Source organism: Tupaia chinensis, unplaced genomic scaffold (assembly GCF_000334495.1).
Source record: "Tupaia chinensis unplaced genomic scaffold, TupChi_1.0 Scaffold000063_1, whole genome shotgun sequence".
Classification (NCBI taxonomy): domain Eukaryota; kingdom Metazoa; phylum Chordata; class Mammalia; order Scandentia; family Tupaiidae; genus Tupaia; species Tupaia belangeri.
Window position 1 is genome coordinate 248,132 of NW_006159521.1, and position 23,895 is coordinate 272,026.

The following is a 23,895-nucleotide window of genomic DNA, read 5'->3' on the forward strand; positions in this document are numbered from 1 at the left end:
GTCGGCTGCGGCTTCGCGAGAGGGCCCGGGAACGCGAGGCCGAGCGGGAGGCCGAGGCCGCGCGGGCAGCAGAACGTGAGCAGGAGATCGACCGCTGGAGGGTCAAGTGCGTGCAGGAGGTGGAGGAGAAAAAGCGGGTGAGAGCAGAGGGGCGTGTGCCGGGGTAGGAGGTGGTGGTTGGAACCCAAGGCGGTGGCGAGGAATTAAGAAGCTGTTTCCCAGGGCTTCAACATAAAGGCCCAGCTCGGTGGTGGTGCCTGAAATCCCAGCTGGAAGGCCGAGGCAGGAGGATCACCACAGCCAGACCTTGTCTCAGATGTAATTATGAACACAAAATATGGAGAACTGGGGCCCTACCTCAAGGACCATATACCCTCATTGGCTGATGGACAACAGAAATTGCCCCAGGATTCCTTCATTGATAAGTTTTAAACCAGATATCCCCAGGTTCAACGGTGGTGATTTTGAATACTTACTATTGTATGTACAAGAGGGCTTCAAAAAGTTCATGGAAAACGGACATCCTTAACTGTATGGATTTCCACTTTTTTGGACCAAGATAAGCTTGTACTTTAATTCCATTTTTTTTTCCCCAAGAACTTTTTGAAGTCCTCTTACATCTTTTAGGCGTCAGACCAGATCTTGAATCTATTACTCCTAGAGAAATAAAAGATATTGTCCCAATTTTGCAGATTGAGACATAGGTTAACTTGCACACAGTCACGCAGCTGGTTCTGTGGTACCTTTACTCTGGATTTGAGCCTATGTTTTCTGGTTCAAAAACTTACTGATCTCAAGCTTCTAAGTAGGGACATGGTGAAAATGGAAGTTGGTCAATTAGTTAAGGCATCGTCATTAACTTTGAGTGCTGCTGAGGTTCCTTTTCCCTCTCCCTCTACTCTACACAGTCATCAAGTGTCTTTTTCTTCCCTAGTCAGTTAATTTCACTGAAGTGTATTAATGGCAGGCTTTCCTCATGGCACCCTCAGGAATTGCATTGCATAAAGGAAATGACCTGGAGAAGCAACACCTTGGTCTGAGGGAGTTTGAGTCAGTTCAGGAGACATTCCATGAGGGACCATAATATGTCAGACCCAGCGTGGAATACTGGGGATAGAGAAAATAGGACATGTCCCTTGTCATCGAGGTTCCTAGACCCCCACGGGGATTCGTATCAATTTATAGCGTGGTACGAGTTAGGATTCAACTCTTAGTACTATAAGAGTCCAGAGAAAAGGTTTTGGTTCCACTGGGGGAAGGTTTCCTGGATGACACAATGACAGCTGAGCTGAGTCTAGAAAAGTCGACCAGGTGAAAGCAACAGGTGCAGTTCCAGGCGGAGAGATCAATCCAGGCAGAAGAGTGAAATAGCATGGTGTCGGTTGGCTATCATGGTGGGATTCTAGACACTTCATTGACAGATGGGGGAGAGAGCTTTAGGCAAGAAGGTCCTTCCCCTGAGGAGTAGCTTGAAGAACTGGGGTTATTTAGTCTACCGGTGAACCACCTTGAGAAGGCTGGGATAGTAGTCATCAGATGTTTGAAAGGCTGTCATGTGGAAGAGATTCTTAGGACTTCAGAGCAGCGGAACACAAACTGTGTGGGTCATCATTCAGACTTTGCAGAGTTCTGTGCTTTTCCAATCCCATTCCTTATCTTCTTTGGGAATCTGAATCTTTAGGTCTAGGAGTCTACATTTTTAACAAGAGCACCAACTTCACAAGGTAAGTTGAATGCACATGCTTCTAGATCACACTTTAAGAAAACACTGAGGAAGGAAGAAGGATTAGTGCCCATGTGGAAGCTCTGAGGACGAGGATTGCACCATCAGTGGAAAGGTCTAGTCCGTTGGCTGCAGGGAAACATGTAAAACAGGAAGTTGGGATGTAGATTCAGTAGAGCCTGTTAACCCTAGACTGTCTGGTCCTCTGAAATCTTGCCAGAGGGCAGCTGGTCGGTTGTAAGGTGATTGCGAATAATGGTCTCATGGGCTCTGTTTCTCCTCCAGGAGCAGGAACTCAAAGCTGCTGCTGATGGTGTACTAGCTGAAGTGAGAAAGAAACAAGCAGATACCAAAAGAATGGTGGATATTCTTCGGGCTTTGGAGAAATTGAGGAAACTGAGGAAAGAGGCTGCAGCCAGGAAAGGTACTGTGGTTTTGTTTTGTTTTGTTTTGTTTTGTTTTGAGAGGTTTTCGCTATAGGGCACGTGCGCTCGCCAGACAGACAGAGACAGAGACAGAAAGCGAGAAATCACCCCCCGGGGGGATGGTCACGTCGCAATCCCTTCTCCTCCATTCTCCTCTCGGGATCTTGGGCACGCACGCACACGCGCCCGGCGTGAGTTTTAAGCCACCGGGTCCGGGACGCGAACCGCGGTCAACTCTATGGGAGTCCAGCGACATAGCCATTACACTAACTGCTGGTTCCCAAGGAAAGGTACTGTGGTTTTGCGTTCTACTTCATTTCTTTCCCTGTTCCCTTCCCCTTCTTTACCTAATTGCCTCCCCACCCCAAATATTTTTGAAGGACAGATACTTGGTACTTCATTATTTTCACCCTGTAGAATAACTGGACTCAGAGTTTTGAAGCCGCAGAAGATGGTGAGCCATTGGCAGCCAAGGCTGGTAAAAGGCAGGCGTGGGAACCCACTGCACCGTCTTCCCCCAACTCATGACTTCTACCCCCGGCATTCTTCTGCCCCTGGCATGCCTGGCCACACCTTTCTGAGTGGGCTTGCCCTGGCTGCTCAGCTTTGTCCTTGTGCCGAAGTAAAAACTTTCCTATCCTTATTTGGTATTCTGGAAGGTGTTAAAAACTTGGCACACTCCTTCAGATACATTTCAAATCTGAATCATTGGGACCAGCAGTTAGCGTAATGGCTATGTCGCTGGACTCCCATGTAGTCAACTGCGGTTTGCATCCTGGACCCGGTGGCTTAAAACTCATTGCAGGCGTGCATGCGTGCCCAAGATCCCGAGAGGAGAATGGAAGAGAAGGGATTGCAGCGTGGCCATCCCCCCTCTGGGGGGTGATTTCTCGCTTTCTGTCTCTCTGTCTCTCTCTGTCTGGCGAGCACACACACCCTATAGCAAAAACCTCTAAGAAAAAAAAATCTGAATCATTGCAATTTCAAGATGTACGAATGGTTTGATAAGGCAGAGTGCCTTATATACTGTATGACTATCTCCAACTGCCTTGCATGTCACTTTTTGGACTCAGACCTCAGCAGTCTCCTTTTTTTCTTTGATTTCATTTATCATCATCATCATCATCATTATTTTAATTTGCTATAGGATATGCACACGTATTAGAAGGAGGAGGGAGAGAGAGCGAGAAAGTGAGAAATCAAGCCACCAGGTCTGGGACTTGAACTGTGGTCAGACATGCGGAAGTTTGGTGCCTTAACTACCACACCACCTGTGGAGGGAGCTGCAGGCACCAAAGCCAGGCAGTCTAAGAAGCCTCTCCACAAAAGTCTGGAATGTCAAATTTTTTTTCCTGCATCTTTGGAGAGGTATAATTATATAATTTTTATCTTGATTTTATTGATATGTATCTCTGTTCCATTGGTTTATCTTGGAATGTTAAGCCAAGATGTCCTATCTAGAATAAAATCAACTCGGCAGTATTGTATTATTGTAACTAGAATTATTGCTATTAAGGTTCTTTGCATTTTGGGGCCAGCAGGTGGTATGGTGGTTAAGGCACTGGATTCCCACATGGCTGAGTTCCAGTCACTGTGGCTTGAAAATTATTTCCTTTTTATTTAAGAGAGATTTTTTACTATAGGGTGTGTGCGCTTACTGGAGAGACAGAGAAAATGAGAAATCACATCCTCCCCCCAGGGGGGATGGCCATTTCATAGTCCCTTCTCCTCCATTCTCCTCTCTAGATCTTGGGTACGCACGCACACACACCTGGCGTGAGTTTTAATTAGCCAGGTTGGGACTTGAACCACGGTTGATTATGTGGGAGTCCAGCAATGTAGTCATTACACCATCTGCTGGTCTCTGCCATGCTGGTTTTCTAGAAGTCACCCAGTTGTGCTTCCTGTTTGGATCTTTGTTCTCGCCAATCTATTCATCTGAAGGACCCTCAGTCCCATATTTGTCTTCTTTTTTTTTTTTTTTGCTAGAGAACATGTGCGCACACCAGAGAGAGAGAGAGACAAAGAAAGGAAAGTGAGGAAGCACTCACCAGGAAAGATGGCCACACCACAGGCCCTTCCTCATCCTTTGGATTTTGGGCACACATATACATGCCTGGTGTGTTTTTCTTTTCTTTTTCTTTTTATTTATTTTTTTTTTGAGAGAGAGAGGTTTTTTGTTTTTGTTTTTGTTTGTTTTTTTGCTATAAGGTGTGTGCACTCACTGAAGACACCAACACAGAGAGAGACAGACAGAACGCAGGTAATCACCCCCTGAGGGTTAGCTGCACTGCAGTCCCTTCTCTTTCATTTTCCTCTTGAGATCTTGAGCACATATGCACACACCCTGAGCATGAGGTTTAAACCACCAGGTTCAGAACTTGAACTGCATGGGAGTCCAGTAATGTAACCATTATGCCATCTGTTCATCCCTTTTTTTTTAAAGCTAGTGGGTCCAGGACTTAAGCTGCACAGTTGGCCGTGTAGGATCTAGCCTTAACCACCATACCCCCGACTGGCCCAGATTTGCCATCTTAAGGTCTTACCACACTACAGAACAAAATACAGATGTGCCATCCTCCTCCTTCCCTGAGGGTCAGAGATAACTTCTGGCTCCTTCTCACTTGTACCTGATTTGGATCTCGTTGCCTGATTTAGTGGCTTGTAGGCCCTTGCCAGCCACTAGGATATTAGTACACAAATTTAGGAAGTTCCACTATAGCAAATGATTTCTCCTGTATGGTTTAGGTTTTTTTGGCAAAGTTTTTGCTGTAGGGCATGTGCACTCACCAGAAAGAGACAGAGAGACAAAGCGAGAAATCACCCCTCCAGGGAGGATGGCATGCCACAATCGCTTCTCCTCCATTCTCCTCTTGGAATCTTGGGCACGCACGCACATGCACCCATCGTGAGTTTAAGCTACCAGGTCCAGGACTCAAACCGCAGTCGACTACATGGGAGTCCAACGACATAGCCATTACACCATGGCTGGTCCCTCTCCTGTATGGTTTTAAAATGTAAATTAAAACTAATTCTTTTAGACTCTTTTTAAAGTTTTTCTAGGATGTGATTGTTTTGTATTTGACCAGGCTCATTCACTAGCTATCGGGTTATTGGAAATGCCATAACACATTTTTGCATAGAAAAATACATCATGAGACCAGCAGCTAGCATAATGGCTATGTCATTGGACTCCCATGTAGTCGACTGCAGTTCAAGTCCCGAACCTGGTGGCTTAAACTCATGTTGGGCATGTGTGTATGTGTGCCCAAGATCCTGAGAGGAGAATGGAGGAGAGGGGATTGTGGCGTGGCCATCTTCCTTGAGGAGTGATTTCTCACTTTCTGTCTCTCTGTCTCTCTCTTCTGTCTGTCAAGTGCACCTGCCCCATAGCAAAACCCTCTCAAAAAAAAAAAAAAAAGTCGTGACTTTTCTGACGGCCCAGTAAGTGAATGGCTCCTGCATGCCAGCCTTCAGAGTGGCTAATCCCAAGTTGGGCCTCGGAATCAGATGACTTTATGGTGATACTTTGAGGGCACTTGACATCAGAGAGGAGTAAGAATCTACAAGGTCTACCCATCTTTCTTCCTTAAAAAGTAAAACCTGAGTGTCCCGACCCGGGGGGACAGCCGAACAGGTTTCCTGAGTGAAGGAGTGAGAGCCGGGACAAGCGGCGTAGTGTTACAGCACGGAGAAGACAGTGTCGTCTGTTTATTGTGGGCAGCACGGTACAGCACAGAGACGACACAGTGTCACAGCTCTTAAGGGTCGCGTTGTCTACTGTGAACAGCACAGAGACGACGCAGTGTCACAGCTCTTAAGGGTCGCATCGTCCACTGTGAGCAGCACGGAGACGATGTGGTGTCACAACTCTTCAGGGTCGTCCGGAGACGATGTAGTGTTACAGCTCTTCAGGGTCTCCCAGGTCATCTGGAGACAATGCAGTGTCAGCTCTTCAGGATCTTCAGGGTCGTCTGGAGACTGCACAGTGTTTCAGCTCTTCAGGCTCATCAGTTGTTGTCTTCCTGGTCGTCGTTGTCGTCTGGCTACTGTGGGCCAGGCATCGTGGTTATATACACTCTGATTGGTTGTAAACGGTGGGCTGTGATTGGTTGCTTTTGGACCAATCATGAGGTGCTGGATATGCAAATTTGAGGGATTCTAGTGGTCAATCAGAGCAAGGTTTCGAAGGTCAGGTTTTTGGAAGGGAACCAATCACGGTAATTGTTTGCTCTCTGAGAAACCTCGGCAGACTCGCTGGTGCGCAGCCTCCCACACCTGAGGGCTGCTATTTAATCTTTTGCCACACCACCTCCACCATAAGGTGATGTCCGTTTAATATTTTGCCACATCACCTTCCTCCACTTCTAGAGGAAGAGGTGGATAACCTTTCTCCTTCTGGAAAGTGGCAGATGCTTAGAAAAATCGTGCTCAGTAAACTTCGGCCAAGTGAGTTTACCACATAATTTGTCCATGTTAATCTTTCTCACTTTGGCTCAAAAGAAAGAGGAACTGTGATTTATAAAAACAAGCAGCCTTGAGCGCATGCACCCTATGGCGAAAACCTCTTAAAAAGAAAACCATGGGCTCTTCTGTCAGACTCGGATTCAGGTTTCTACTACTGCTGTATAGCTACCTGTATAACCTTACATAAATTAGTTACCCAAATGTTTAAAAAAAAAAAAGTAATAAGCAGCCTCTGGAGTTAACTGATGTGAATGTAAAATGATTTGGCATCTAGCGGCTGGTGCACCAAGTGTTTAAAAAAAAAGAGAGCAGCTCTGTAACTTCTGTCTTTAGGATGCACCTCCACATAAGTGCCGTGAGAGGGGGCCAGATGTGTAGGCAGGGCTACTTATAAATTGTCTGGGGACCAGGCTAGAGCTTGTGCCTATGCTTAAAGATGTGGAGAACCACTAAGAGATGTAAGTGGACAGTGAAATGATGACACGGTCAGTGCTGGCAGGGCAGAGAAAGATTTGGAGTATCTAGGAGGGAAAGACAGGTAAGACTGTTATAGAATGGGCAGGGATAGTATAGGGGCATGACTAAGAGTCAGTGGTTGGAGAAAAGTAAAGCCGTAAAGGAGCCTTATGTGTGTGCCCACGCACATAGAAGCATGCATAAGAACAATTCGGGGGCCAGTAGGTGGCGTGGAGGTTAATTAGGCTGGATCCCATGTGGTCAACTTCACAGTTTGTGTCCCAGACCCAATAGCTTGAAAAACATGCCAGGTGCGTGTGCATGCATACCCAAAATCCCAAGAGGAGAATGGAGGAGAAGGGATTGAGGTGTGGCCATGCCCACCCACTGAGAATGATTTCTCATCTTCACTCTCTGTACTCTTGCCCTCTAGCTCTCTAGCAAGTGCACATGCACTGTAGCAAAACAAACTCAGTATATGAGAACCAGAAGAAAAAAGTGAATTCCAGGTTCTAGCCTGGACTACAGAATACCATTCCAATTAAGAAGGAAAACAAGGGGAACAGCAGGTGGCATAATGGTTACTTCACTGGACTCCCACGTAGTCAACCACGGTTTAGACCCAGACCCAGTGACTTAAAACTCACGCTGGGCGCGTATGCATGTGTGCCCAAAAACCCCAGAAGAGAATAGAGGAGAGGGGATTGTCATGTGGCCGTCCCCCCTGGGAGGTGATTTCTCACTTTCTGTCTCTGTCTCTCTAGTGAGTGCACACACGCCCTACAGCAAAAATCTCTTTTTTTAAAAATGGGCGGGGACAGAGAAAAACAGGCTTAGGGGTGACAAGTTCATTTTGGGACCTGTTATGTTTGAGATACCTGTGGTACAACCGGAGTAATCAGAGTTCATCATTGTGGGGCCAGCAGGTGGCACAGAGGTTAAGGCAGCTTGATCCCACATGGCCTGGGGAGTGGTTTGAGTCCCAGGCCTGGTGGCCTGAAAAATTACATTTGGCACATGTGCCCAAAATCCCTGGAGGAGAACAGAGAAGAAAGGATTGCAGCGTGGCCATCCCCTCTGGGGGTTATTTCTCACTTTCCCTTCCTCTTTCTCTCTCCAGGTAGCTCACATGCCCTATAGCAAACTACAGGAAAACAATTCGTCAGTGTGTAGCCATGAGTCAGTGGCCTTAAGGCGGTTGTATAGTTTGAGATGAGTCCCCAAAAAGCAAAGTCCTATGGAATGTCAAAGTCAAGGTAGATAAAGATGAGCCCAAGAGAGAGCAGAAAGATTGGAGGAAAAGATAGGCTTCTAGAGGAAGAGGTGGATGACTTTCTCCTTCTGCAAAGTGGCAGGTGCTTTTTCTTGAACAGTTTACATAAACTCTGTACCTCGGTATACTCATCTTCAGAAAGAGAATAATGATAATGCCTAACTGTGGGGTGATGTGATGATAAAATTAGTAAACATGTGTAAAATACTTAAAATAGACTTGGCACATAGTAAATGCTATATCAATATTTCACATTATTATTTCTTTCTTTATTCTTTGCTTGTCAGAGGGAGAGAGAGAAAGCACCCCCATGGGGTGTGCAGCCATTTTCCCCCTCCATTTCTCGATCCCATCAGGATTTTGAAGACTCACGCACATGGACCTGGTGTGTTTTTCTTGTCACCAGAGCTGAGATTTGAACTGCAGTTGGCCATGTAGAATTTAGCTCCCTATGCATGGTGCTTAACCATGGTGCTATGGGGCCAGCCTTAGTTTCTATTATTTTTATTATCAAGTTATATAAAGGGTAAGAAACATCTGTGGAGGGCCCAGCAGTTGGTGTAATGGTTACATCATTGGACTCCCTTGCAGTCAACTGTGTACCCAGTGGCTTAAAACTTACGCCGGGTGCATTTGCATGTATGCCCAAAGTCCCAAGGGAAGAATGGAGGAGAAAGGATTGCAGTGTGGCCATCCCTCTAAAGAAAAAAAGCAAATATCTCTTTAGCAAACATTTCTCTAAAGAAAAAGAGAAACATCTGTGAGAATTTCAGTAGGGTGCTGGGGATAGAAACCACATTAGAAGAAGTTAGACAGTGAATGGGGAAGATAAGAAAAGCAAAGAGTGAATTCAGCTTATTAAAAAAATGTCCTGTAAAGAAAGGAAGGAACAACGTCGGTATCTGACATTGTGTGTGGCAGGTGGTGTTTTGTATGTCTTTGGGTCATGGTGGGAGATTGAGTATGTTTTATGAGGAAAGGAGCAAGTAGAAGGGGGAGAGTCAAAGAGAAGCAGGAGGGAAATTGATGGCTCAGGTTCATGGAAGGTAGGGAGATTGAGATCGTAGGTGGAGGGGTTAACTTCAGTGGGAAAGGACAGTCCCCCACAGGCATGAAAATGGAGGTGAGGATGAGTAGTAATGCAAGTGTGCAGCAAGGGGCAGAAAGCAGCAGAGGGATTTCCTAGCCTCTGGCCTGTTTTCTTGGGAAAGAGGATTGATGGTTTGCATAGAGAAGCAGGACTTTAGGAGAGCTGAGGTTCAACATAACTGCTGTGAGGAACGAGTGAGAGCCAGCCAGAGACCCGGGGAGGATGGTTACGTGGAGGTGTGTGGGTACTTACTCCAGGAATAGTCTGCAGCTGGCTGATGAGCACCCAGCAGGAGCTACTGGGGTTTATTTTATGAATGACCACAAATTTTGGCAAAAAGTGAGGAAAAGATGGAATCTGGAGGTTTTGGAGAAGCCGACAGGGGTTTCTGGGGAAAAATGACTGGAAGCACTGGGAGAGTAGAAGGTTGTAGTTGGAGAAGAGAATAGTCAGATTTAAGCCTTCAGAGGTGGGAAGCTTTTTTTCTGATTACGCTGAGGTTCAAAGACTGGACCAGGCCCTAAGGTGTGTGTGGCTGAAGGGAAGTAGAGGCAAAGGCAGTGGTGGTAAGGACTAGGGGAGTGTCTCAGCGGCAGAGGGAACCTAATTGTCAGGACATTAGGTCAAGGGGAAGACTTTGTAAGGAGTTCTGCTTCTGAGGCATGCATCAGGTTGGCCACAGAACCATGCTAAGGGAGAGCAGAGGGGGCAGAGTGATGGCCTAGGGCCACTGCCTGGGGGCACATCGGGGCTCATGAAGCTGCATTTTGCCCTGTTGCAGATTTTAGTACTTGCAGCAGAGATTCTGTGGCTTACAAAGCCTGAAATATTTACTGTCTGTCCCTGCACAGAAAAGGTACAGATAAAGAAATGAAACAAAGTCATAAAATTATTACAAAGCAACATAGTGACAGCTTAAATTTGTCAGTGTAATCCATAAGAATTTTATGTATACTTGGAAACTGTTAGCCCGGCAGCGTACAAGATTAATTTGAGTAATAGAGTTTTCATAGTTGAGAAGAGTAAGTGAAAACGTATTCAAGCAAAGCGGTTATGAGAAGATGATTTGGAAGAACATCAGTCTTGAAGGCAAATATAGGAGAGTCCCACAACTACTTACCTGTAGAGGGCGAGGGGGAAAAGAATCATACCTCTGGGACCAGCAGGTGGCGTGGTGGTTAAGGTGCTGGACATTCCCACATGGCTGACCAGGGTTCAAGTCCTGGACCTGGCGGCTTGCTTTCTCATTTCCTCTCTCTCTCACTCTCACCCTCTGTCTCTCTCTGATCAAATTTTAAAAAATCAACGAATGAATAAATAAAAAAGAAAATAAATAATTATTTTAAAAAAAAAAAGAATACCTCCACAGTAAAACTTCATGTGAAACAAAACTGTTGAACTTGAGGAACCATTACTTTCTGCCATTTATCAGCCAAAAATGCAGTGCTCAAAACCGGAGGCAGTATTGTGCTTTACAGTTAGCAGCATAAATTGCTGACATCATTCAGATGAAGAATCAACTCTTCATCCAAGAAATGTTGCTAATTACTCTCTTTTGGTCATGTGTCCAGTGTCCGAGTAAACGTGTAGAGTCTTTTAGTTTGGGGACCAGCAGATGGCGTAATGGTTATGTTGCTGGACTCCCACATAGTTGACTGCTGTAATGGTTATGTCGCTGGACTCCCACATAGTTGACTGCTGTTTGAGGCCTGGACCCAATGGCTTAAAACTCACACCAGTCACGTGTGTGTGTGCCCAAGATCCCGAGAGAAGAATGGAGAAGGGATTGTGGCATTGCCATTCCCTCTGAGGAGAATTTCTCGCTTTCTGTGTCTCTGTCTCTTTGGCGACCTCATGTGCCCTATAGCAAAAATCTCTATTGGGGGAAAAAAAGGAAGCCGTTCACATTTTGGTATTCTTGAAAAATACCCATAAATATTTCCATTCTTGAGAATATATTGGGTTGTTGGAAAAGTCATGACACATTTTTGCAGTAACTTTTCTAACAGCCCAATATCTTACAGAAATAGGAAGGGAGGGGTCAGCAGGTGGTTCAGAGTTTAAGGCACTGGATCCCACATGGCCAACTTCGTGGTTCAAGTCCCAGACTTGGCAGTTCGAGGCACATCATGTGGGCATGTGTGAGTGTGTGCCCAATATTTGGGAGAAAAGTGGAGGAGAAGGGATGTGTGACCATCCCCCTTCAGGGTCAGGGGTGATTTCTTTCTCTCTCTCTCTCTCTCTCTGGTGAGCACATGCATCCTATAGAAAAAAAAAAAAAGAAAGAAACAATGAAATAGGAAGGAAAAAAGTAACATTCATTGTATCCATTGTAGCATTATAGAGTAACACTTGGGACAGCTTAAGTGCCCGATTGTAGGGAGCTTGTTACTATATTATGGTACAATATTTGCTGAAATAGGATAGAGTCATTAAATCATTGTGAAGAGCAGAGAAACAAGAATCAACATGGAGACGTGGTATTATTATTATATACGTGGTATTTGTATTATAGTTGGTTGAACTATATGAAGTTACTAATATATGGACAAAAAGACTGAAGGGGAAATAAAAATGGTGGGTGATGGTTAAGATGTTTGGGTGATAAATTTTCCTTTTTAGAAATTCTTTATTGTTTTTAAAGATAGATTTTTGCTACAGGGCACATTTGCTCACTGGAGAGACAGAGACAGAAAGCAAGAAATTACCTCCCAGAGGGTTGGCCACGCCATAATCCCTTCTCCATTCTCTCAGGATTTGGGGCATGCACACACATGCACCCAGTATGAGTTTTAAGCCACTGTGTCTGGAATGTGAACTACAGCTGACTACTTGGGAATCAAACGACATAACCATTAATGTAATGCCATCAGCTCATCCCAAAATTATTTATTTATTCTGAAAGAGAGACAAACATCTTGATCAGAATCCTCATGCCCCAACTCATCCCCAGCTGGTCTGAATCACAGACACACGCTTCTGTGCTTGCTGCACAGGGAGACCTCAGTTGACGAGCCTGAGAGCTTCTGTTATGGCCTGAGCATTGCAGAGCACTTCATAACTGCTGTGCCACATGGCTGGGCAAATCCATTTTTCTTTAAATTCTTCCAGGACTGACAGGATGGATCCCATCCACATTGCTACACTGAGTCACCTAGCAGCTTCGGCCACTTCTGGATGATAGGGCAGTTATGGGAGTGAGTGCACAGCTGCTGTCCACTCGCATGTTTATTTCATTAAAAACTTTCTCATGGGGACCAGCAGTTGGCGTAATGGCTATGTTGCTGGACTCCCATGTAGTCGATCGTGGTTCGAGTCCTGGACCCAGTGGCTTAAACTCACATTGGGCATGTATGCATGTGTGCCCAAGATCCTGAGAGGAGAATGGAGGAGAGGGGCTTGCGGTGAGGCCATCCCTCCTGGGGGGTGATTTCTCACTTTCTGTCTTTCTGTCTTTCTGGTGAGCACACACACCCTATAGCAAAAAACTCTAAAAAAAGAAAATAAAACTTTCTTTATGAGAAGTTTCACACATGCACAAAAATAGAACACAAATACCCACTGTGATGCTATTATCTGATAATATGTGCGATGCTATTATCACTTCAAAAAAAATTAGCAGCCTTTTGGTATCACCTAATGACAACTCTGTGATCGAAATTTCCCATTATGATCTTAGCCCTGGTCTCTGAACTCTTAGCTGACCTCATAGTTCAGTCAGGTTGACAAACATTCTGGTGTTCCTGGAACAAAATGGTTTTTTTGAGATGTGGGACTTTCAGTGCTAGGAGTAGGCAAATCACAACAGTTAGCCACCTTAGTGTCAGAGCAGGCTATGAGGTCAGTGTGGTCGTTGGCTAAGTGGATCTTCCTCCCAAAGTTCACACTCAGAGGGAGAATTATTTATTAGTTAGGTCTGGAAGTTGAGGCTAAAGGAATTTCACAAACAGTGAAGAAAAGGCAAGATCCTCTCTAAATTTAGTAAGCTCTATTTAAATGGAGGATCAAAATAATCAGAAATAAACAAAACTAAAGTTTAAGGGGTGTGAGCCAGAGGGAGGAATCAGAAAGTCAGGGTAGTATTTCAGTAATTGGAGGCTCAAAAAGGTCAAGTTAAGCCTTGAAGATTAAGTAGAAGTTCCAAATTCTAAGCAAATTCATACTATAGATAGGACTATGAGTCTCCTCATTAGAGCATGGATTTGGGGATTAGAAAAAGTTGTATTTATGGGCCAGCAGGTGGCATGGTAGTTACGGTGCTGGACTGCACATGGCCGACCGACAGCTTGAAAAACGTGCAGAGTACATGTGTTTGCGTGCCTAATATCCTGAGTAAATGGAGGAGAAGGATTAAGTCATGGCTATCCCCCCGGTGGTGATTTCTTACCCCCCCAATCTTTCTCCTGTGAGTGCGAATGCCCTATCATCAAAACTATCAATTTTAAAAAATCAAAGTAAAAGTTGTATCTAAAACATCTCTTGGTTCTCTTTGCCCAGGGGTCTGTCCTCCAGCCTCAGCAGATGAGACTTTTGAACATCACCTTCAGCGCCTGAGAAAACTCATTAAAAAACGCTCTGAACTGTATGAGGCTGAAGAGAGGGCCCTCAGAGTTATGTTGGAAGGAGAACAAGAGGAAGAGAGGAAAAGAGAACTAGAAAAGAAGCAGAGAAAAGAAAAAGAAAAATTTTTACTTCAGAAACGTGAAATTGAGTCCAAGTTATTTGGGGACCCAGGTAAGTTCCACAACCAGCAGAGAAGAAAGAGATTGGACTGACAGCTCTTTTGTCGTGAATGATCTCAGTTTAAGCTCGGAGGTAGTAGGCAACAAATGACATCCTCCAGATTTGAAGTTCTAAGCTATGACATAGAATGCATGGTTACAGATAAAATATGTTTTTTTCTGCTTGTGTGCTTGCCAGAGAGAGACAGGGTTTTTTGTTTGTTTGTTTTAAGAAGTTGATTTCTTCGTGAATGTGAGAGAGAAAGGCATGATCTCCATCAGGGTCCCAGTGCCATGACCTGTTCCCGCCTTAGCAGCCCCCAGATCGTGGGCACATATGTGCCTGGAGTACTGAAGGGGGCCTTCAAATGTGAACCTGGAACTTCCCACGTGGGTCAGCCTCTCAGCCTGGTGTTTTAGTGCTGCACCTCCGTCCGGCCCCCAGTGAAACACATTCAGTGGTACTGTCATAGTCCTAGACTCAGCCACCTTTCCTTGAGAAGTACACTCCAGATATCAAGCACGGTGACAATGACGTGGTATTGTGCCTTTTCTCTTTCAGATGAGTTCCCACTTGCTCACCTCTTGCAGCCTTTCCGGCAGTACTACCTCCAAGCTGAGCACTCCCTGCCAGCACTCATCCAAATAAGGTCAGAGGGGCAGGCCTTTTGGGTGGCCTTTCTCTCAGGTAGCAAGAAGTACCTGATGAAGTGCCTATTAAGATGTCTTTTTAAAAGTTCCTTATGAATATATGATGTTTCTCAGGTATAAGAATGCCACATATGTCTCGTTTAGTCCTCATTCATTTTTGAAAAGTAGATGTCCCTATTTTAATAAGTGAAGAAACTGAAACTCCAGCCATGAATGCTTTTCGGTATTATCCCATGTTATTGCTGTTAGGTTGATCGAAAGCAGCCTTCTTTTCTTAATTCTTCTCTGGTGCTAATCAGACCTGGAGAAGAAGCCCTCCCCTGTGAACTTTGCCTGTTGAGACTGTTTAAGATGCAGACAGACTTCTGAGCTCTTATAGCTTAGAGCCCAGAGAGCAGGCACAGGGGAGTCAGCCATTGCTAAGAAGCTGGGGGAAATTTTCAGCTTCCTTGGTCTCACTTACCTCACCTAGCAGATGAAGCTGGTGGAGTAGAAGGTAGCCTTAAACTTTAGCAGCAACACTCTTTACAAATGCAGTCTTTTGATACAGCAGTATGTAAACCAAATTGAATAAAGGGTTCCCGGACAGTTAAAATGTGTTATTGCCTAGGAGCACTCTGTTGTTTTCAGACTCCCCCAAAAATCTACTTGGGTCCTAAAGGTCTTCAGTATCCATTGAAAATCATCAAAACCAAGTGACCTCTGAGGTCTCTTCCAAAGCTCTAGCAATTTGTGAGTCTTATGAAAGAATGTTCTTTAGCATATGAAGTTTATGTTCTGGGAAAAGTTTTTTTCTTTGGCTTGTACACAAGGTTTAGATTTTAAACAAGAGTACAGTTGATTCTCATTATTTATGGAGTTGTGTTAGACTGGGCCACTGCAGACACTGGATTACAGAATATCGAACCATCATTCAGAAAGGAAATATTTCAATAGACCCTTGACAGCCTTTGGTCACATTTTGATGAGCTAGTTAATACCATGTTTTATATGTTGTTTTTGTTCCAAGATACCTCATTTAATACAAGAAGGCTTCAAAAAGTTTATGGAAAATGGAATTAAAGTACAGATTTATTTTGGTACAAAAGTATTTAAAATACATGCAGGTTTTTTGTTGTTGTTCTTTTCCAGTTTTGCTACTGGGTGCATACACTCACCAGAGAGGGGCGATATGAGAAATCACCCCTCCCCCAGGGGGTGGCTATGCTGCATTTCCTCCTCTTTCATTCTCCTCTTGGGATTTTGGGCACACATGACCATGTGACTGGTATGATTTAGAAGCCGCCGGTGCCAAGACGGCACTGTTAGCCATGTGGGATCCAGCCACCTTTACCTCCATGCCACCTGCTGGCCACATGCAATTTTTTCATAATTCATTTCCCATGAACTTTTTGGAGACCCCTGGTACATATTGTTGATTTACTATCAACTCCTGGCTAACCACATTGTAACTCGTGCCTACACGATGCTGATCTAACATGTTTTCAGCACAAGGCACTCCACAGCCATCTCACACTGAGGAGCACTGGCCTGCACTTCCACACTTCACTTTGGGGCCATTTTAAACAGAGAAAGCATCAGTCAGAAGCCCACAGATGTGCTTTTTTTTTTTTTGGAGAGATTTTCACTGTAGGGCGCGTGCGCTCGCCAGACAGACAGAGAGAGACATAGAGACAGAAAGCGAGAAATCACCCCCCAGGGGGGATGGTCACCCGCAATCCCTTCTCCTCCATTCTCCTCTCGGGATCTTGGGCACGCACGCACACGCACCTGGCGTGAGTTTTAAGCCACCGGGTCCGGGACACGAACCGCGGTCGACTACGTGGGAGTCCAGCGACATAGCCATTACGCTAACTGCTGGTTCCCTAGAAGCCCACAGATGTGCTTTTGTGAAAATCACGGCGCTAGGTAGACCGTGAACGGTGCTTGCTTATGGTAGAAGAGCCGCAAGTGTTACCTGTTCAACCCTGGCCATATGTGCATTTTGGTGACTTGGGGTCTGCAGGTGTCTGCGAAAGCCCACAGGTAATAATTTGAGATTATAAATCAATTTCAGTGGCAGGCAAGTGCGCAGATAATGAGGATCAACTGTATATTTATTATATATTTATTAAGATACAGGCAGACTTCCGAGCTCTTACAGCTTAGAGCCCAGAGAGCAGACACAAGATTAGTTATCCATAGGTTGTAAATTCTTCAGTTTTTCCTTTTACGTGTACAGTTTTGAAATCATATTTTGCATAATTCCTAGAATTCAAGTTCTAAGATGGATTTGTGTATATCAGTCATTCAAAAAGGAAATTCTAGAAATAAAATAGTTGCTGGACATTGTGCTTTGACTGACACAGAAATAAATAATTGTTCTGCACTGTTTTTATTAAGGCATGATTGGGATCAGTACTTGGTGCCGTCCGATCACCCCAAAGGCAACTTCATTCCCCAAGGATGGGTCCTTCCCCCGCTCCCCAGCAACGACATCTGGGCAACCGCCATTAAGCTGCCTTAGAAAAGATGCTCCAGGAGTGTGGTCTGGCCAGCACTTTTTCACGCTCTAAATACAAATGATGCTCCGTCTTGTGTTACAGACTTGAACTGTGACTAGTAAGCTCCACGTGGCATGACCCTACCCTGAACTTCTGCTTCCCTTTTGAATTTTGTCCTGGCCAGAGATGCCTCTTGAATCAGGAGATTAATATGGTTCTTCAGGAAAGGACCTTGGTGAATTATACCATGATCAGTGGACTGGGTTCACCAAATTTGCCTCTGTTTTGAGGGGCTTGGTGCAGAGTGACTTGCTAACTTATCAGATTTCTTTGTATGGTCATGGGGTAAAGTACACTGAATTCATTCAAACACAGGGATGTACTGGGTAGAGTCACAGCCCTGACACCCATGGGAAGTGTGGTTGTGACGGCAAGCTTGATGTAGAACCTGCCTTTCCTGCCTACAGAGCCCTGACTTCCAGGGGAACAGTCACAGATACTTTTTCTTCGGTTTTATTCATCTCAATCTGGGTGCAGTGTAGGAGGCTTAGTTAGGAACATGGGTGGTGGCTGCAGGCTGGGCTGTCAGAAAAGATGGTGGCCTGATCTTGGTAGTCATGTGGAGAGATTTTAAAACCTGGACAGAGTACCTATATCCAAAATGGATTGTGTTTTAATATACGATGGCTGCATTTTCCCATGTTATAAGGATCTTAATAAAGGCACTTTTTTTTTTTTGTAAGTTCCTATATGTCTAAGTTGTTCAGGATCCCTAAGCATAAGAGTTTATTTCCCTATGGGAGTGGGACTGTAACCTCACTCAGTCACAGTGTAGAAACCAGTATGGCTGTGGAATTTTCTTAGGAACACTCAATTTTCCAAAAACATCTGTGTAGTCAAAGCTGGGAGGAAAGCAAATAGAAATAATAAAATTTATTTTTTATATTCATTAATAAATACTGTTGTGCTTGGAGACGATCATGTGATATGTCATTTTTTTTATTTGGTTTGGTTTGCACTGATTATTTTGTTATTTATGTTTTCAAAAAACTAAATAAATATTATTTGTATGTTTTAGTTGAAGCTTTTGCCCCAATTTGTTGCCTTCCAGATAACACACACTTTCACTTTAATGAAACACATTTTCACTTTAAAATTTAAATTTGTTAAAAAGGCATTTGCTATAGGAAAGTGACTCTCAAATACCAAACCTTGTCTGCAGAATCCAACTCTGGATAAGCAAGAAAGACCACCATCAACTTTTTTTTTCTTTACTTTTTTTTTTTTTTTGGAGAGATTTTCACTATAAGGGCACATGTGCTTACCAGAGATATGTAGAGACAGAAAGCCAGAAATCACCCCCTGGGGGGATGGCCACACCGCAATTCCTTCTCCTCTCGGGATTTTGGGCATGCATGCACACACGCCCAGCGTGAGTTTCAAGCCACCGGGTCCGGGATGCGAACCACGGTCGACTATGTGGGAGTCCAGAGACATAGACATTACACTAACTGCTGGTTCCCAAGACCACCATCAATTTTGAAAATGATATCTTGTAGTCAGACACTCTTAGGTGTAAGATACTAGTAATGCCTTTGTCCCTTTTCTGATTTTTAAATTTGTACTGGTCAATTTATACATTATGCGTTATGGTACCAGCACTTCTCCAAAGTACGAGTCTAACTAAACTCATGAACTTTAAAATCTAATATTATTAGGGTACATTGGCCACGCAGTTTGTGCCTCTATGTTAGTAATCTCCACCCACCATTTGCTGTCTTAAGAAATGCAAGAAAAGTAGAAATAAAGTTTTGAATTGTATGTTTGACATCTTTGCCACTGGGACATCTGCATGCCAGGGACAGGAACACTGCAGAGCCCAAGGAGAGGGGCATTTAACACAGATGGAGGAAAATCATTCCCTTTTTTCTCTCATTTGGCCTCTGACAGGTTTTAATAAAATGTAGTTGTTTGGTTTTTGTTTCATAAGTTTTTCCTGGTTTATTGTCTATTGTAGTGATGGTGGCAGCAGCCACTGGTCCTTTACAGATTTAGAAACAAAAACACAATAGTGTTTGTTCAAGAATAGGAAGGCCTTCAAAAAGTTCATGGAACATGCATATTATGAAAAATCTGTGCATGGATTTCAAAATTAATTGCACTGAAACAAACTCATACTTTCTTTCTTTTTGCTAAAGGGCACATGTGCTCACCAGAACGAGGTAAAAAGTACCCCCCAGTGAGACATGGTCATGACACAATCCGTTCTTTTCTTCATCGTATCAGGATTTAGGGCATGCACATATATGTACCTAGTGTGTGTTTCAAGCTGCCCGGTCTGGGAGTCAAACCACTCAGCCATGTGTAATGTGCCTCCCTTAACCACCAGGCCACAGGGTAGCCCTAAACTCATGTTTTAATTCCATTTTTTCCACAAACTTTTGACATCCCCTCATATGAACAGTGTCATCATAATCTTATTTCAGTCTTTTTTTAACTTACGGAAAATTTTAAATATATTTAAAAGTAAGAAAATAGTATAACTCGTTTTCCATATACCCATCATGTAACTTGAAATAATTATCAACTGATGCCAGTCTTGTTTCATCTATATCCCCACCATTCACTCTGAATTATTTTTTGAAATGAATATTAGACATCAAATTACTGCATCTATGAATATTTCAGTATGTAGCTTTACATGCTTTTTAAAAAATTTACCACAGAACCATTATCACATCTAAAGAAATGAATAACGACTGCTTAATATCACAAATAGTAAGTGTTCACATTTCTTTATCTCAAATGTGCTTCAAATTTCATTCAAGTCGGGATCTAAATACAAGCCACACATTGGTGTCTTCAAAATTTCTGAGAATCTATGTCTTCTCCTGTGTACTCTTGTACTCTCTCACTCTTTGGTGATTTTTTTTTTTAAATAGGGTCCCTTTTCCTAAAGAGTTTCCATAATCTTGGTCTTATTAATTGCAACCTTGGGATACCACATTTCCTATTCCAATATGGTGGCCACATACAGCTGTTGAGTATTGAAATGAGACTAGCTTGAACCGAGATGTGTAATTACCTGTGTTACGTTTTTGTTGGGTAGCTCCAATCTACATCTGGAATAGAACACTGGCAGGAGTGCTTCATAGCTATGGTGTATACATCCATTCAAGAGGCACTAATGTCTGCTTGTCTCTAATTGGCAGTCACTGATGATCAAAACCTACGTCTGTTAATTCATTAGAGGTTGGAAATAGTTTAATTATGTCACTCTTCAATTACTAGTTGGAATAGTTCTAAAAAGAGACCCTGTATGTGTGCCTGAAATCCCACAGGATGGAGAAATAGATTGTGATGCAACCATGACCCATTTGGAGAGGGCAGGACTTTCTCCCTGCCACACCCTCCCCGCCTCTACCCCGGTGAGTACGTGCACCCTCTAGCAAATTTAAAGGGAAAAAAAAAAAGGACAAATTAATGCGCTGGTGCCCTACCATCTTCCAAAGGTAATCAATGAACTGATTAGGTAATTGTTTTTAAGTGTCATAAACTTGAATTTAAACTAATTATATTTTTCTTTCAATCCATTGTTACTTTATCGATTGCCTCATCTCTGGCCAAATGACTTTTACAACTCAGCTCTTGAGTTCTTACACAGTCCCAGTGTCCTGTTCCAAGCTTATCTATACATTTCCTACTCCAGGCCTGCAATCAATCCTTTTTCCAGGGAGTCCTGATTCCTCTTCAGTGGAAAAGGTGTTTATAGACCAGACCCTGCATGACAGGTGCACATCATTAGCACTTGTCATTCTTGGTCGTTCCTGTTCTTTACAGTCGACAGAACCAGGAGCTACACAAATCAGCCCTGTTCTGAATCGAGTCTGTCTACACTCTTACCTAAATTCTCTGTGTCTTGAACATAAGTGAATGAAAACAGAGAAATAAAATTCCAAAGACTAACCGGAAAATTAACCAATGACTTCTTGATTCATTGTATCTTATATATAAGAAAATTTTTTATTTGGTAGGAAAGGAGACCCTGGACTTGAGAAAAACTCTAACAAAAGCATTTATTCTTAAGAAATTAAATAAATGCAAGGAAGATTAGGAAACTGAAAAGGATTAGTTATATGTTAAATACTAAGTGTACTTAGCCCAAGTAGCTGGGTTGATGATGTCAAAGAATTTGCTGCTGTAAGCTAACCAACTTAATCACTAAAGCCATTCATGTTCCAGTGTCCACGTGATTTCTCTAACAAGAGGCTTAGCTGGGATTAAACCATCTGTTGGGCATTTCACTTCTACGTGTTTTGTCCACAGAGAAGCTCTCCCAGGAATTATAAGGTAAGTGCAAGTTATCTCTCGTTCCATTTAAATAAGCGTAATAGGCAATATATAAAAGGATTGTAAATGTTAAAACATTAATAGCGATTTAGTATAGGGAATGGAGGTTAAGTGGGACATTTCCAACTACATCTTTTTTGTTGGTTTAATCTTAGACTTGGTAAACTGTTCCCATATAATAAGCTATTCGCCTTTTTGCATACAGTAGTCCCTGATTTGCCACATCTGGCCACCCGTGAAGAATTTGTTTCTAATGTAGATTTAATTTGCCTTTTGAGATAAAATTGGTTTCACACAGTCTCTGAAGCAAAAATCAAGGTCTTTGATGCAAGTGTTAGTGTATATAACTCTGTAGGATAATAGACGCTTTTCTCAACTTTAATAATTCACACGCGTCAGAATCTGGATAGGGTTTGAACTGTCTTCTCTGGGGAATGATTTTCTCTGTACCATTTTCCAGGTACTGTGATAGGTACTAGAGATATAAAAAGGAGCAGACAGGACTCCTGCCCTCCTGAGTCTGAGTTTAGAATAAAGAAGCTTTATGATTATACAGATATTTGTTATAATTATGATAAGTGCTTCTGCAGGTTATGAAGAAGGTAGATATGTACTTCTGTTTTTAAGAAATTTTTTGCTATAGGGCGCATATGCTCACTGGAGAGACAGAGAGACAGGGAGAAATCATTCCCAAAGGGGGATGACCACACCACAATCTCTTCGCCTCCACTCTCCTCTTGGGATCTTGGGGACACACGCATATGCCATGCACCTGGCATGAGTTTCCAGCCACTGGGTCCAAGATTCAAATCACAGTTGGCCACATGGGGTCCAGCAGTGTAACCATTATGCCATCTGCTGGTCCCGGTCTTAAGAGTCTAAACAGTGTCTTTCTTTCTTTTTTCTTTTTTTTAAAGAATTATTTTATTTAACTTTATTTTTTTAACTTGACCAGAAAGGGACAGAGTGAGAGAGAGAGAGAGACAGAGTGAAAGAGAGAGAAAGTGAGAAAGCAAGCCACCAGGTCTGGGACTTGAACCACCAGTCGGCCATGTGGGAGTTCAGCGCCCTTAACCACCACACCACCTGCCAGCCCCTGAACAGTTTCTTATCAGTCTAAAAATATGCTCAATGCTTTGAAGAAATGGCATGGTTCTGTGAGATTAGGACTGAATAGGGCTCTATAAATTTAGGTGAAATAATAGACAATAACTATGTATTACTTAAAGTAAGAATTATTACTCAGCTTACATATGTGTGTGCTAGATCAAAAGTACATTAGGAATCACTGTAAAAAGTCATTTTTTTCCTTCAAAGACACTGTACTAGGTGGACCTAACCAAGTTTGGGGTTCAGAAGAAGCTTTTTTGAGGAAGAGATATTTCAGTTGAACTCTGAAAAATGAACAGCTTTTAATTCGATGTGGGGAAGGGACGGGGGAAAGAACATAGCAAATGCCTGGACTAGCCTATGCGAATGTCCTGCAGTCACCAAAAGGCCACGGTGATCGAAGCTGCCACAGCTAAAGTGGGAGGAGAGGGATCAGAGGCCAGACATCGCAAGGCTTTGGGAAGCCTTAATTTTTATTTTGAAAGCAGCTAGGAAGCACTGAAGGCTTTAAGTAGGAAAACGCCTTCATTTTGTGTTTTGAAATGATCACTCTTGGAGCTGGTTGGTGGTTTGATCGTTAAGGCAGCTGGGTGCCACGTGGCTGGCCGTGTGGTTCAAATCCAAGACCCAATGACTTGAGAAACACACTGGGCATGCGTGTGTGTGTGTGTTTGTGTGTGTGTGCCCAAAATCCCAAATGGAGGGGGAAATGGAGAAGATGGGGTTGTGTTGTGACCATGACTCGTGTGTGTGGGGGGGGGTAGCATGCTTTCTTGCTTTCTTTCTCACTCTTCTCTGTCTCTGGGGAGTGCGTATGCCCTCTGACAAATGGAAGAAATAAAGAATGAAGAAAAGGAATCAAAGGAAGTTAGGGAGGGAAGATAAAAAGAAAAAAAGAAGAGCAAGGAAAGGTAAAAGGAAAAGAAAAGAAAGTCACTCTTACCTTAGTGTGTGGAACAGAGTCATGATCATAGAGCCCGAAAGGGTACAGACCAGCTGTCTACATGAGAGAGAAACGGGGGCTGGTGTCCCCATGAAATGGCTGGATTCCAGAGATCTAAGAGAGAAATGCGAGCAGGGGACTCGAGAAGGGGGTGAGTCCTTGTGCGCCTGCTCAGTGGCGCCAGTCCTTGAGACAGGGAAACC

The 23,895-nt window shown here is 43.5% G+C and overlaps 2 protein-coding genes across 2 annotated transcripts in view; both read left to right on the forward strand.

Annotated features, from left to right (window-relative positions):
* PDCD7 (programmed cell death 7) lies at positions 1 to 18,312 on the forward strand (the record flags this gene model as incomplete). Its single annotated transcript, XM_006141796.3, is given in 5 exon segments — positions 1 to 137; positions 2,009 to 2,147; positions 13,932 to 14,168; positions 14,718 to 14,805; positions 17,189 to 18,312. Coding segments are annotated over 5 exon segments (725 nt in total), but the record flags the coding sequence as incomplete, so codon positions are not given.
* Positions 18,313 to 20,123: 1,811 nt separating this feature from the next.
* Positions 20,124 to 23,895, forward strand: part of UBAP1L (ubiquitin associated protein 1 like) — a 25,991-nt gene continuing 22,219 nt past the window's right edge. Inside the window, exons 1-2 of the mRNA XM_006141720.3 lie at positions 20,124 to 20,717; positions 21,532 to 21,639. The gene's annotated coding sequence lies outside the window, so the exon portion shown is untranslated. The remainder of the gene's footprint in view (positions 20,718 to 21,531; positions 21,640 to 23,895) is intronic.